The 15,780-nt window shown below is 43.1% G+C and overlaps 1 protein-coding gene across 1 annotated transcript in view; it reads left to right on the forward strand.

Annotated features, from left to right (window-relative positions):
• Positions 1 to 988: 988 nt before the first annotated feature.
• The window catches only part of RPE65 (retinoid isomerohydrolase RPE65), a 25,853-nt gene continuing 11,061 nt past the window's right edge, over positions 989 to 15,780 (forward strand). Inside the window, exons 1-8 of the mRNA XM_045291742.1 lie at positions 989 to 1,070; positions 4,691 to 4,841; positions 6,583 to 6,690; positions 6,777 to 6,918; positions 12,093 to 12,240; positions 14,038 to 14,119; positions 14,342 to 14,474; positions 14,843 to 14,982. Of these exons, the coding sequence (XP_045147677.1) occupies positions 989 to 1,070; positions 4,691 to 4,841; positions 6,583 to 6,690; positions 6,777 to 6,918; positions 12,093 to 12,240; positions 14,038 to 14,119; positions 14,342 to 14,474; positions 14,843 to 14,982 (986 nt within the window). The remainder of the gene's footprint in view (positions 1,071 to 4,690; positions 4,842 to 6,582; positions 6,691 to 6,776; positions 6,919 to 12,092; positions 12,241 to 14,037; positions 14,120 to 14,341; positions 14,475 to 14,842; positions 14,983 to 15,780) is intronic.

The raw sequence follows: 15,780 nt of genomic DNA on the forward strand, positions 1-15,780 counted from the left end.
ATTCTGACTCAAATGTCCCTATAGGACAAAAGAAAAAGGGTTTCCAAGACTGTAATCTTTACAGAAGCAGACATATAGGTTTCAAGCTGACAACCTATCAGTTAGAAGTCAAGTACTTTAATAACCGCATAACCAGAGCACACTGGTAATTGGGATAAAACCTACACACTGCCCTAGCGTCAATTCCCAGTCTATATAGGTTTCCAAGACTCTGATCTGTAAGGGAGCAGAAAGCCTCAAATCCCTCTCGTGGTTCTGAAACACTGACCTAAGGTTAGCAGTACAAAGCCAACCTGCTCTGCCACCAGGGCTCCTTAGGGTAAGGGTAAGCCCAAAACTCACTGGAATAGAAAGCCCCTTCGATCCCCCTGGAGCAGCTGATAGTTTGAAACTGTTGTCAGCAGCCCAAGGCCTAACCGCTACACCTCCAGAGCTAAAGCAAGGTGAGTCACGGGGAGTTTAAATTGCCAGAAGATAACTAATTGTGACAGAATTGAATTGATTTCTATTTAGAAATGAGGAGAATGAAAAAGGGTAGAATTAACTTCACTGTGACCTGGTGGGGTCGTGGTTACAAGTTGGGCTGCCATCTGCATGGTTGGCAGTTTGAGACCACCAGCAGCAGTTCCACATGAGAAAGACTGAGCTTTCTACTCCAGTAAACGGTTACAGACTCGGAAACCCACAGGGGGTCGCTATGAGTCAGCATCGATGTGATGACCGTGAGTTTGGTGATGACTGATATTAAGACAGAGATCGATTCCCTTGACATCAAAGGAGGAGCTCTACACTGAAGGCTCCATTTGCACATCTGAGGACATCGTTACCTCCCTACGCAGCGAGTTCTTCCTAGCTGAGGTCAGACTGAAAGAGGGCCATTGACATTGAGCGAGAGAGCATGGTTTCCGGTAGCTCTGCCTCTCTCTCCAAAGACTTCCTTCTTTCACTATCAGCACGAACTTCTTCCTGACTATTCTACAATTTCAGAATGGAGCATCCTGCTGGCGGCTACAAGAAACTGTTTGAAACTGTGGAGGAGCTGTCCTCGCCACTAACCGCACATGTGACAGGTTGGTCCCACCGTGAAGCCATCTTCTCTCTTCTGCCAAACTTTCTCTTCTCTGGCTTCTCGGTCACTTGCATCCCTCAGTGCTGGTTAAGAGTATGGCATGTAAGGAGAGAATCTGGGGCCGTGGGCTGTTAAATCCATGGCCCAATTCCCCTCATTTACTTACTCTTCATCTATCTAAGAGAGAAAATGCTACCTCACAGGAATTCCTTGTGGGCCAAGTCACCCTCCTAGTTACCACTGACTGTGCCCACTCCGTGTCTGGCACATAGTAAATGCCCTATCAAGGTGTGTCCTACCAGTGTCTGCGTAAATGAAAGCCTGGCGACAAGCATCTAGTAGCAGTCCACTCGAGGGTGCTGGGTTTCATCCTCATTAAACTAGAAGAGTCTTGGTTCTCGGGTTGGGCAGCTAGCAATTGCAGTTCTATTGCTTTGCTGCCTTGAACTTCTATAATATTTCAACTTTCAAAGCCTCAATTCCCTCACCAACCAAAGAACAAATTTTACCTTGTAATGATGTTGTGAGAACAGAATGAAATGATGCCGGTTGAATAAGCCATTCAGTATCTATCACAAAGTTAAAACTAAATGGTAGTTGTGTTATTATTATTTTATTATCATTGTCCAAAGGCACTATGTGACCCATACAGCATGACTCTACCCGTCATCCCACCAAAATGTATTGTGGTTGTTTTCAGTCTGTTCCAACTCATAGTGACCTTCTGTGTAAGAGAATGACACATTGCCTGGTTCTTGCCATCCTCACCGATGTCTGAGCTCACTGTGCAGCCTCTACATCAGCCAATCTCTTTAAAGATCTTTTTCACAACCCTTCTACTTGACCCAGTATGATGTCTTTAGTCCTAGGACTAGTCTCCCCCAAGAACATGTCCAAAGTACATGAGACCGCGTCTCACCATCCTCACTGCTAAGGAGCTTTCTGATTATGCTTCTTCAAAACCACTTGTTCTTCTGGCTGTCAATATTACTTTTATTATCCTTTGCCAGCCCCATAATTCAAATGCATCTAGTCTTCTTCATTCAATGCCCACCTTTCACTCACATTAGAGGTCATTGAAAACCCTGGCTTGGACCAGCTGTCCCTTAATCCTCAGTGACATCCTTGCTCTTCAGCACTGTAAAGAGGTTTTTCCCAAGGCAACGACTGCTGCTTGCTCCCTGAGCATTGGTTATGGGTCCAAGCAAGATGAAATCCTTGACAACTTTAATCTTCTCTCTGTTTATTGTGATGTTAGCTCCCGGTCCAGTTGTGAGGATTTATATTTTCTTTAGGCAGAGTTGCAATCAAAATCCTTTTAAGATGAATTTCACTGCTGCGTCCATGAGTGTTCACTGAAATCCAAGTAAAATGAAATCCTTGACAATGTCTACCTTTTCTCCATTTATCACGTTGCTGTCTACTGGTCCAGTTATGAGGATATTTGCTTTCTTTACATTGAGGTATAAATCATACTGTACAAAGCCTGCATGACCTTCATCAGTAAGTACATTATGTCCTCTTGTTTTTCAGTAAACAGTGTGTGTCACCTATATGTTGCAGGTTGTAAATAAGCCTTCTTATAACTCTGAAACCATGTTCTTCTTCACACTGTCCAGCTTCTTGGATTATTTGCTTTGCATCCCAACTGAACAAATATGGTGAAAGAACACAACCAGGACACACACCTTTCCCAATTTTAAACCATATAGCATCCCCTTCTTCTGTTCCAATGACTGCCTCTTGGCTCACCTACAGGTTGAACATGAACTCCCATTCATTGTAATGTTATTCACAGTTCGTTTGGGACCACAGGTCAGATGCACAGTCAATAAAATGCACAAGGAAACATTTGATTCAGTCAGCACTCGTGGAAGCAGCAGTGAAGAAGTCACATGGCATCATGCAATGGGAAAATCTATCACAAAAAAACTGCCTTAACGTGTTGAAGAGGAAAGATATCCCTTTAAGACTGATGCACACTTGACCCAAGTCCTGGTGCTTTTCATCGCCTCCTTTTCCTATGAAAGATGGACAGTGAATCAGAAAAACTGTAGCACAATTACTTCAGTGTTGGTGAAGAATATTGGAAGTGCCTCCTACTGCCAGGACCCCTTGTAGCATCGTGTGTTGTTACAGGTTGGGCTGCCAACCACAAGGTCAGCAGTTTGAAACCATCAGCCACTCTGTGGGAGAAAGATGAGGCTCTCTACACCCCTAATGATTTAGTCTCGAAAACCCACAGAAGTAGTTCTACTCTGTCCTATAAGGTCGCTGTGAGTTGGAACCCACTTGATGGCAGTGGGTTGTTCTGCTGTGAGCTGGCAGAAGAGTAACATCCCTTTCCGAGGAAGGACAGCCAGAGTGGTCCTTAGCAACATTTTATCAGGAGAGCCTCATTCCTAGACAAATGACACAGTGCTTGGTAACGTCAAAGGTCAGTGGAGAAAGAGGAAGACCTTCGGTGAGACAAATGGACAGTGGTTGCAACAATGGCTCAAATGTAAGAATTGTGAGGCTGGCACTGGACTGGACAGTGATTTGTTCTGTGGCACTTGGGGTCACTGTGGGGGCAGAGCTGACAGCACCCAGTCACCACAATGGGACCCTAGGGCTTTTCCCAGAAGTCTGTGGGCTGATTGTTCAACAAGAGTCAGGCTGACGCGTGCTGCAGTCCAAGGAAAAACAACAGGTGCTCTCCTGTTAAGAGTGTAGCCTTGGCCATTCGATGGGGCAGCTCCGCTCGGTCCTGTGGGATCACTGTGCACCTGAGGGCCCCCACAGCTAGCACCAACACGCGGTTGCAGTCTGGCCTGTCGCTTGCCTGTGGGCGTTTTATCCGGATCTGTGGTTGCAGATACCATTCTGAGGGGCACAGACCAGGAAGCAGCTCCTGAAAGGGTCTCGCCTGATGAAGTCTGGCTCACTTTTAGTAATTGGTTCTGTGTGTTTTTCTTGTGATTCTTACCATGTGTCCTGAGAGTTTTCATTAGAAATGGGGAATTCAAGGGTGGAGTGGCAGGGCGTGGAGAGTGGCCTTAGGTTGGCTTGATTGTTGGAATACAACTGAGAAATAAATGACTTTTTCTCCAAAAAGGCAAAAAATCTCTTAGGAGACTCAGAAAAACATTTTTAAAAGAAGAAGAATTTCAATTTTCTTAAAAGGAAGATGACCAAACAATCAGAGGCACTGATATTTAGGTGCAAAATCCTATTCTCCAAAAAATGTCCTTCTTTCTGTCCCTTCGACACTGTTCCTCCACCTGGATTATTGCTGTATCACAGGCTACCTGACCCTGGGTCTCCTACTGACAGGAGAAGCGAGCCAGCAAGCATTCGATCAGCGCTGTCTAGCAGGAGAGGTCGGAAAGAAGCCCATCTGCCAGCTATATGAAGAAGAAGCTGCCCAGTGTGGCCGCCAATACAATCGCACAGCTAATAGCATCCTAGCCCAACCAATGAAAAGTTTCTCTTTGTGTTGTGATAAGTAATCAAGTCAACTTCATTAACTAGATCACCAGGTTTTCTTCCAAGGTTCCTCTGAGTGAATTCAAATCTCCAACCTTGCCGTTAGCACTAAAGAGGGTGGCTAACAAGCGATGTCCTGCTTCTCATCTTCAGGTCGAATCCCCCTCTGGCTCAGCGGCAGTCTCCTCCGATGTGGGCCAGGGCTCTTTGAAGTTGGATCGGAGCCATTTTACCACCTGTTTGATGGGCAAGCCCTCCTGCACAAGTTTGACTTTAAAGAAGGACATGTGACATATCATAGAAGGTAAAGGAGCACCTCAGCCGAGGTGGGGGTACAGCTGTCTCTTCTGCCCATGTGCTTTACAACCTCGCGAACCCAGAAGGTAGCCTAAGTATTTCTTTCCTCTCAGAAGCCCCCTGGGCTTTGGAGTCACCTGAATCCATAGGAATACCTTGGAGCCATTCATTAGGATAAAGAAAAATCTAAAGCCTAGCGCTCTGAGGTCCAACCTACCTGGTCTCAAATCCTATATCCCCCAGGTACCACTGGCCTAGGATGGTGAACCATAGTAAGATGTTAACCTTGACGTCTTAGTTTTGACGTCTGTAAAGTGAGAGAAATAATAAAGGATCATTCATAAATGCCGTACAAAGATGAAATGAGAACCATCAATGCCTAGTTCATAGGAAACGTTCAGTGGCAATAATAGTTATCCATGTTATTCTTATTCATCCATTAGCTGTGTTGACCCCTTTCTTTTGTTACAGTCAGAAAGGAGGGAGATCTTCCACAAAGGAAGACATGACCAAGCATGGCAGAGTGGTACAAAACCGAACACTTTTCTAAGACAAGAAGTGTGCCCAGAAGGTTTGAAGGGCGAAGCCATCACCCCAGGAAGCCCTCACTAGCACTGCATAGTTTGTCTTACAACTCGTTTGTCAGGTCTACTAGAGAGTTTATTGATCTAGGCATTTTGAGGAGACATCGAAATGACAGGTAGATGGGAATGTGAACTGCATGCACGCTTCATTAATTGGCATGATTAGGTTCCAAAGAGCAGGTCATTTTGTGATAGTTGACATTTTACTAAAATGGAGGTGACCACATCAGATCACAAAATGGAGAAGGAGTACGCCATTACATAACTGCCCAACCCCTCAGAATCAGGACCCACAGCTTCAAGCATTATAGCCAGCATTACCCTCACCTGGCACACAGGCAGTCCATACTGACAGTCACACAGCACTAATATTCAATGTAGGCAGATAGTAAGTGTCTTATTGTTTCTGAGGGTGGGAAATGTCATATAAGGACATAATCACTAACTGAGCGGTAGATGTACTCCGGATATATTGAAGTGTAATACGCTAGAAATCGATTTTATATTACTTTGGCCAAACAAAACTTAAGCTATGAGAGTATATTTTGGAGAGCAGGCACAACTGTCACGTGCTTTCTAAAGACTTGATCTTTTTTGTCTTCATGCAAGTGCAGAATCAAGTTTTATTTGACTCACAATATGAAAAACCCTATGCCACTCAATGCCATTTAATTTGGGGAATGTTTCAGAAGGTCAGCCTGTACAAGAGATTGAATTCAAGAAAATATACTTTAATAAGCAACAGAATACATTCTATGATTGAAGAAAATACAGAAGGAAGATGACAAGTAATATAATTCTGAGTGGCATATCCCATATTTCCACGCTGAGTGTAGGTAAACAAACTATACAAAACAAGAAGTCACTGGCTCCATTGAGAACTTGTATCCTAACCAGCTCAGTCTTGTATGCCAATCACTAAACTTTCTGAGCCTCAGTCCCCCCATTTATCACATGCAGCTTATAGGGCATAATGAAATTTAAGACCATGGCACATAATTCTTTTCTCTTTTGACCACCACAAGCAAGTGACCTAATATTACTCTTCATTCTGATGTTATGGATATATGATCCCAATGAAGATGTATAGAATGAGTAATCTAGAGTTTACATGGACTGTACAGATAACATCTACGACCTGCCTCATGCTCCAATGTCCTCCAGGTTCATCCGCACCGATGCTTATGTACGGGCAATGACTGAGAAAAGAATCGTCTTAACAGAATTTGGCACCTGTGCTTTCCCAGACCCTTGCAAGAATATCTTTTCCCGGTAAATAAAACCAATGGTATGTTATTAGCTCTTTTTCTCTCATGGCTTGAAAATGATTGGACTGAAAAGTTCATTTACTTCTGCAGGTTTTTTTCTTACTTTCGAGGAGTGGAGATTACCGACAACGCCCTAGTTAATATCTACCCAGTGGGGGAAGACTACTATGCCTGCACAGAAACTAACCTTATTACAAAGGTTAATCCAGAGACCTTGGAAACTATTAAGCAGGTAGGACACAGTGCCTAGATGCTGCTGCTTAGAATGAAATCAACTGTCATTAATGCGGACATCATGAGTCACATAGACCAAGGTTCAAATCTTTCCTTTGCCACCAACTACTCACTATGTGTCATAGGACAAGATTTATTTCTTCACCTATGAAATAGGGTATGGATTATTGCATGGATTAAAGGAATACTATGTAAAATGTAAAATGTATGCATCCATCCATTCATTCATGCTTCAAATACTCGTTGAGTGCTTTTAAGGTGCCAGGACTTGTGCTAGTTGCAAGAGGTATATCAACGGGTAGCCCAGTGTGGTCCCATGATGCTCAAAATATTGTAGCTATTATTATTGTCAAAAATCTTGCAATCAGTGGTTCTGAATCAACTATGTTACAACAATTTTTCTCTTATATACAGACATTTCTTAGTAGGAATCAAACTGTATACTCAATGAAGTCTCATAGTAAAAAAGCAACTTCAAAATCAAATTATATTTATAAATCGGAGATTTGAGTTTGTTTTTTACGCTCTATGATTTTTACTATTGCTGAGACCTCAGGCAATCTCATTACAGCAGATAATGAGGACAATGTGCAAATAATGTAGGTTTCTCCGGTCACTATTAATTAAGAAGTAACTATTTTGCAAGGAATTGTCTGTGCCTTCAGGGACGTCCAGATGGAAAACAAGGACCCAACCTAGCTATAAGAAATGAAACAAATGTGGTTGCCACCAGATGTGATTGCCACTCAGAACAACACTTTATGACAGAGGAGAACTGCTACCCAGGATTTCTGAGACTATACATCTTTATGGGAGCCAATAGTCTCATTTCCCTCTCTCAGAGCAGCTGGGGAGGTTCAAAGCCCAGCCCAACACATTACCCACTATTCCAGCAAGGCGCCTAGGAAGCAGAATATGATGATTTCCTGAGGAGAAGGGAAATAGCTAGGAAAGCGCAGAAAAGGAACGTATTTTCCAGCAGCCGGTCTGGAACAGATCACGGAACATTCTAAAGATATTCATTTGAACTGGACTTAAAGGAGAAGCCAACCTTGGTCATTTCTGAGTAAAGGCATCCCGATGGAGGGTGTAACATGGTCAATGGAATGGAGACAGGAAAAATTGGGAAAATGCTCATGGAAATAAAATAATAAACTCCTTTAGTTAGATTTTCAGTGCTTCTCAGTAGGGGTGCTAATTGGACCCTTGCAAAAACCCCATTTCTAAATCTTCCACCATGGGAAATATCACCCCTAGTTAAGAATCAGTGATCTAGAGTATGTAATGTTAAGGGGGATGATAGGAAGAGGATAAGGTGAAATTAAAAAGCTTGAAATGGTTTTAAATTGGGGGCTAAATTGTTTACCTAATGGGAAGTTACCGTAGATTTCTGATCAGGGAAGTGGTTTAAACATAGCTGTCATTTTGGATGATTAATGTGGAAGACAAGAATGAGCGATATGAAAAGAAAACGAGACAAGGGACAGTTGGGAAACTAGGTATGTGAGACTGACGACCAGAACTGTAACCGAGTGGCAGGATGGTGGCTATCGAGTCGCTGTGAGTTGAATAAACTCGACAGTACCGAGCACTGGGAAAAGGGAAGAGTCCCAATATTGGTCTCAACGTGAACGGCTACAGATAATTCTCACCAGATTGCTGAGGTTCAATGTACTCTCTAGGGCCCTTTCTTGGTTTTGATGTTTGTGTATGATTACATACAAGTGTACAGGTAGAGTCTTTAGAGAAGAATTGAAGCTCGGTTTCTAAGACTGGCATTGGATTCTGATAATGAAACTGTATTCCAATTGATGGAGACCCCAGTGGCAACCTAGGGGGTTACACATTGGGATGCGAACCACAAGGTCAAAACCATCAGCTGTGAGAAAGATAGAGCTTTAGAGAAAGAGTTACTCTGTGAAGAGTTACAATCTCAGAAACTCTCTAGTGAAGCTCTATTCTGTCCTCTACAGAGGCCTGGTGACATAGTGGTTATGTATTGGGATGCTACTGCAAGGTCAGCAGTTCAAACCCACCAGCAGCTCCACATGAGAAAGATAAGGTTTTCTACTCCTGTGAAGAATTACAGCCTCAGAAACCCACAGGGAAGTTATACTCTTCCCTATAGAGTTGCTACAAGTCAGAATTGACTCAATTGTTGGGATTCCAATTCCCAAGGCATTGATATTGTCATTGGAAAATCTACGCTATAGCTCTAGAATAGGTTTTATTAGTAGCCAGGTACCATGGTGAGTGGGACTGTACCCCGACTTCACATACCAGCTGATCGCTGTGTAATTCATTCCAATTTGTGGCAACCCTATGTGTGTCAGAGTATAACTGTGCTCTGGAACTGTCAATGACTGATTTTTCAAAAGTAGACAGCAGGCCTAGCTTTCAAGACTTATCTGTGTGGCCTCGAACCTCCAAGCTTTCGGTCAGCAGTCAAGTACTTTAGCTATTTGTACCCCTCAGGTACTCTGACTTCACATGCAAATGTAACTTTAAAAAATTTGTGTGAGATCTGCTTTCACAAAGCACACATACATATATACAAACACACACACATACAATGTATATTGCTAAAATAGCCTCCTAATCCATCCTTTTGCTAGAACTCTGATTCTCCTTACAACTTTGTACAATGCTAAAATTTTTTTCTAAAATAAAAATCGAATGGGTCACTCCATCTGGGCCATCCAAGATAAACGTCTGCCTTCATGGCTAGTTCCTTCTGTGGAAGCCACAGTGGATGCTTAGTGATTTCCCAGAAGGACCCACTATTTCACAATCGTATGTGATTTCCTTGTGGTTCCCATTTCCTAGAGCAAACGATCATCCTTCTCCATTCACCTGGTTAACTCTAATTACATTTTAGTTGGAAAATTGCCCTTGGGAAGCCCTGCTTAACACCACAGTCTGAATTGGATAGGCTTTCTCTACAGAGACTACTTTGTGCTCATCCCACTGTCTACCAGCTTATTGGTCTAAAGCAGTGTCGTGTAATAGAATAATTCATAACCATACCCATGGCCATCTAGTTGATTCCAACTCAGAGCGACCTGCAACTGTAAACCTTTGTGAGAGCAGACAGCCTCTTATAGGATGTTACATAGATATGCATCTCACGACTATTGAGTGCCTGAGTGATACTTCGAACCTAGAGTTTGGTGGTTCAAATGCACCTAGTGGAACCACTGAAGAAAGCCCAGTGATCTGCTTTCACAAAGCGCACAGACAAGAAAACCCTGGCGGTCAGTTCTTTGTAACATATGGCGTGGCCACGAGTTACAATCAACTCCACAGAAGTGGGCTTGTTCAGGGTTTTGTTGGTAAGTGCTATTTTCAGTGGCCAATGCAATTGAAAAACTTAATTTGGAATTGTATCTAATTATAAGACTTAACCCTTTTATGACCCGTGAGACATATATATTGCCCATCAACAGCTGAGCCTCTCTGGTTTCCTGGGAAGCTGCTATGCTCATTGTACTCCATGAGACACCCTGGAGGGTTCCTGGACAGCCGTGTGAGTCTAAAGAAATATTGCTCCCCGCACCACTCCACTATCAGAATCCACGTGGGGCATATGTATCCCACAGAATGGAATCAAAATCCACATACTGTACTTAAAAACATGATTCCTTGACTTCAGAATGCCTTGCACGGTGACACAAGGGATTGCTTCGTTAGCCTGCTAACTGAAAGTTCACAGGTGGAAGCCCACCAGGCTCGGCAGGAGAAAGACGAGGCTTTCTGTTCCTGATAGTTTTATAGCCTCCAAACCTCTCAGGGGCCAGCGCCATCCTGCCTTTGGGCGTTGCTATGAACTGGAACCCACTCAGTGGCCATGTTTGGGTTTGCTGCGACTGGAGAACTATGGCACAAGCAAAATATCCAAAGCAGAAAATTATCCCATCACCATAGAACTTAATGGTTCCATGTGGCTAGCGGCTACTGTGTGGAGCAGCCCGAGCCTAGACTGGAGTTGTGGAAGCAAGTCTCCTTGCCATTAACACAGCGCCTGCCACACAGGAGAAGCTCTGTGAGGACTGGACAATTGGGAGCATGAATGACCATCCTGCCTATGATTTAAATAAATATGCTAAGCACTCCTGTGCTTCAAAAATTATCTTTTTAATCAAATAGAAGTTTGGTTAGATAAATATGCCATCCTTAATTATTCATTCACTCTCTCTTTAGCAAGTAGATCCCAGGTAGAACTTCTAGTGCTGACCTTGCCAACACGTGGTCCTGTATTCTTGAGCACGTCACTCAACCCCTCTGGGGTCTCAGGTCTTCTTCTACAAACTGGGAGGTTGGCATTAATCTATGACTCTGAGCTTCTTATGTGACTCTAAAGTCAACGAAAGCCCTGAATCTCCTCTTCAAAAAAGGTTTGCGTTTAATTCCAGGAGATTCCTAGATGCCCTGAGGTCTACTTAGGTCAAGTTCTTCTGTAATGCCCCTTTCAATTCCCAGTTGACACTATGGGCAGCACTCTGCGCTGTCTTTAGGTTGTACTACCAAAATAGCTTTCTGTTTGTTTGTTTGTTTTGATCAATTAAAAAGTAGTGAGTGCCAAATTTGTCAAACACTTCAGTCTAGGACAGGTTAAGAAGCAATGTAACAAAGTCTCAGCCCACAAATTAAACATTGTTAGAGGACAACCTGAATATGGAAACGGAAACCCATCTCCTTGCCCCCGAGTCCATGCGACTCCTAGAGACCCTATAGGGGAGGGTAGAACTGCGCCTGTGAGTTTCCAAGATGGTGTCCATTAATTGGATTAGAAAGTTCTCTCTCTCTCCCAGGGAGCGTCTGGTGGTTTCAAACTGCTGCCCTTCTGGATCACGGCCCAATGTGTAACCACTACGCTAGAAGGGTTCCTAGGAAAGTAACTGAAGTCGTGTATGGTAAACCTCAAATGACAAGCACAGTTCAGGAGTCCCAGTGCTCGAGAGATGAGGGTCAGCATGGGGTTGGAGGAGAGCGCTGCACATAAGGCAAGACTTGGGCAAAATTAGAAAGTGAAAGGAACTCAGGAAGATACAAAGGAGGTCGTGCACCTAGGGTGGGGCTACACAGGGCAGAGGTAAGGGCAAACCTGGGGACCAGAGTTGTAGTATAAACTCTCTTCTCTTACTATGAAGAACCTTCACTCTCCTTACACAGGTTGATCTGTGCAACTACGTCTCAGTCAATGGAGCCACTGCCCACCCTCACATTGAAAGCGACGGAACCGTTTACAACATTGGTAATTGCTTTGGGAAGAATTTTTCGATTGCCTACAATATTGTAAAGATCCCTCCACTGCAAGCAGGTCTGTTTACCAATCTTGCCTTTTCTTAAACAAGTATTATATTAGACAATGACCAGAAATAGAGGATAGCAGATCAGAATATTAGGATGGCATTCATTGTATTCATAGTTTGATAATTCTCAGACTTAAGGACAAAGTCCTTTGTCCCTACTCTAACAGGAAAGCAATGTCCAAAGTTGAAAGAGCTGTGCAAGCACCACATTGGTAGGATGTGATAGCTTGAAAACACAGTCGGATCACTCGCTCACTCACTCACTCACGTTGTTAAGTCGACTTTACCTTCTAGCTACCCTCTAGGAAAAGGAAGAACTGCCCTCCAGCATTTCTAAGGCTGTACGTGTTTACTGAAGCAGAACTCTTCATTTTTCTCCTATGGAACAGAGAGTGGATTTGAACTGACAACCTCCTGGTTAGCAGTCCAATGCTTAACCTATTGTGCCACCATAGCTGCTTACTTTTCAAAGATGATAGTATATGTTGGTTTTATCAACAAGATTTAGATTCAAATCCAGTAACGTTTTCTTGAGTGGGTATTCAGGTGGCAGACAACATTAATTAAACAAATTAGCCATGGTGGCACAGTGGGTTGAGCATCGGAGTTGTGATTCACAAGCTTGGCAGTTCAAACTGGCAAGGCACTCCCCAGTAGAAAGATGAGGCTGTCGGCTGCCTACAGTCTCAGAAACCCTATGGAGATAATTCTATTCTGTCCAAGATTGCTGTGAGTCATAATTACCTAGTGGCAGTGGAATTGGTTTTTGGCTTTGTGTGTGTGTGTGTATAATAACATGCATACATATAAAGAATTACAACAGTAAACATATCTCTGAACTCACATTAAGTCTATAGGTTCAGAACATTAAATCAGACATGAGAATATATTTTAGAGTTCTCCACTCATCCCTTGTGAATTCATAGAGGTTCAATAATCATCTTGACAATCGACTCACTTGACAGTACATAGTTTTGTTTAGCATTACTTAGTAAGGAGAATGATGAGACTGTCTATTCATGTAAACTTTTAAAGCCGTGGAAACCCAAAGGGGCAGTTCTACCATGGGGCTCTATGAGTGAGAAGCAACAGTAAGAAGGAGAAGAATTATTTAGTCAAGTGGTACTTGAAATGCAGTCTCTGAGTTAATAGTACCAGCATCACCTGGGAACTTGTTAGAACTACAAACACTGAGCCCTGCCTCAGACAGATGGAATGAGACACTTTCCCTGTGGGGCCTGCAATGTCTGTTTTAACAAGTCCTTCATGTAATTCTGATGTAGACTAAGTTTTGAGGACCACCAGCTTGGGAGTAAAATGAAGTTTAGTATGCACAAGAATTACTGCATGGGGCTATTGACACACAGCACTGTGCACATTATACTGTATATAGGCAATGAAAGGAATTATAAGGGGCATCGAGATTACACTCAACTTTTGCTTTGCTCGCCTGATTAGAACTCAGCTCTAGTAATTATGAGACGTGACTGCACTGTACCCTGCTGCTACAGCCCTCTTGGAGAACGCTTTACTAAATTTGGATTTAGCCGCTGGTGAATCCCCTCAATCACAGTCGAGGGTTGTGACGAGCCCTATGAGCAGATAGAGAGCATTGGAACGTTGATTGAATTTTCCTGGGCTACCATAGATTCGTGTAAAATCTTGAAATGACAATAACTGAGAAAATAGAAATAAGCTCTGAACAAAGGTCAAGACTGAAAATTGTATCTCTTACTGTTCTAAATGCTTTGTATTAAAAAATTAAAAAGGCTGTTCCAAAGCCTTTTAAACCCACTTTATTTCAGACAAACAAGACCCAATAAGCAAGTCAGAGGTCGTTGTACAATTCCCCTGCAGTGACCGATTCAAGCCATCTTACGTCCATAGGTAACGCGAAGGCCTGCTATGAATCTTCAGGAAAACTGGAGTCAAAAGACCTGCTTTGCCTACTTTTGATATCAAATCTGATCAGAGCACTGTCTGGAGAACAGTAAATTTAAATGGAATTGATTTTATGTGGGCACTGCTGATCCATGTAACTAAGCGTATCTGTGTGCATTTATCTTGAGCATCAGCCCCTCTCACTTACAGCGCCGCCTTTCTTTACAGCTTTGGCTTGACTCCCAACTATATTGTGTTTGTGGAGACACCAGTGAAAATTAACCTATTCAAGTTCCTTTCATCATGGAGTCTGTGGGGAGCCAACTATATGGACTGTTTCGAGTCCAATGAAACCATGGGGGTAAGTCTTTTATTCAGGGCAAAAGTGGCTCTAGACTGGAAAGGAGACCCGGGTTTTATCACTGGCTGCTGAACTTCAAATGCAGCCACCACGTTTCAGTGGAGGCTCATAGGTTGCTATGATGCTGAACAGGTTAAAACCTGTGGTGCTTAAGGTGGTGCTCCCACATTAAGGGAGACTAGAAAGAAAGATCTGGCAACCTGTTTCCAAAAAAGAATCTGCTAGTGAAGACAAGGGAGCAAAATGAACAGTCTCTGACCACATGGATTCTCTTTGTATCACGGGTGTGATTCTCGAGGAGATGTTGTTCATAATGCACATTCGCCACCCCCTGTTACATGGATCAGATCTTTTCATCCTCTTTCAAGGTTTGGCTTCATATTGCTGACAAAAAAAGAAGAAAATACCTGAATAATAAATACCGGACTTCTTCTTTTAATCTCTTCCATCACATCAACACCTATGAAGACAATGGATTTCTGATTGCAGATCTATGTTGCTGGAAAGGGTAAGGAAAGACAGTGGATACATGTCATCTCCCCAGTCGCTCCTAAAAATGAGGAGCCTTTTACAGAGAAGCTGCTGCTGATATTTTACCTGAATCACATCTACAAGAGCAGCAGAGATGCTGAAGCCACAGCATGTGATTGCAAAAGCAGTGGGGTGTTTAGACCAACAGAAACACAAACAGACAGAAGAACTAAGCCCACTGTCAGCAAGGCCATCTGACTCAGAGTGAGCACATAGGCCGTCTGAGGACACAGATCCTTCTGGCAGCAGTCAGCCTCATTTAAACTTCGTTAAAAACTGATAGGGCCTGTACATTAGACCTAAAAGTAACAAGTGCTGTGACTTGAGCAGAGCAAATAGTTGACATGCTCACCTACTTACTAGCTGAGAGAGCGGAGTCTGAGTTCACCCGCAGATAGCTCAGAAGAAACGCTGGCAATTTGCTTCTGAAATCTCAGCCTTTGAAAATGTTATGGTACGTAATTCCTCTCTGACATGCAAGGGGCCAGCTTGAGTGGTATTTTTGTATTGTAGTAACCTAACAAGTTCATTTACACTTGTTTGTGGCGATGGAATCAGCTCCAACTCACGTAGGTATAACAGAACCAAACATGGCCAGTCTTATGCCGTCTTTCTGATTGATGGCATCGATGGTCTATTTTATGATTATCATGCCAATCCCTCTATTAAGGGTCACTCTTATTTTTGCTGACCCTCTACTTTAGCAGTCATGAACTTACACTTGCTGGGAGACCTTTAAGTCCATTTTTGATTGGGAGAAATGTATATATATATA

This window comes from Echinops telfairi, unplaced genomic scaffold (genome assembly GCF_000313985.2).
Source record: "Echinops telfairi isolate 266 unplaced genomic scaffold, ASM31398v2 ScPeMD7_443;HRSCAF=831, whole genome shotgun sequence".
Taxonomy (NCBI): Eukaryota; Metazoa; Chordata; class Mammalia; order Afrosoricida; family Tenrecidae; genus Echinops; species Echinops telfairi.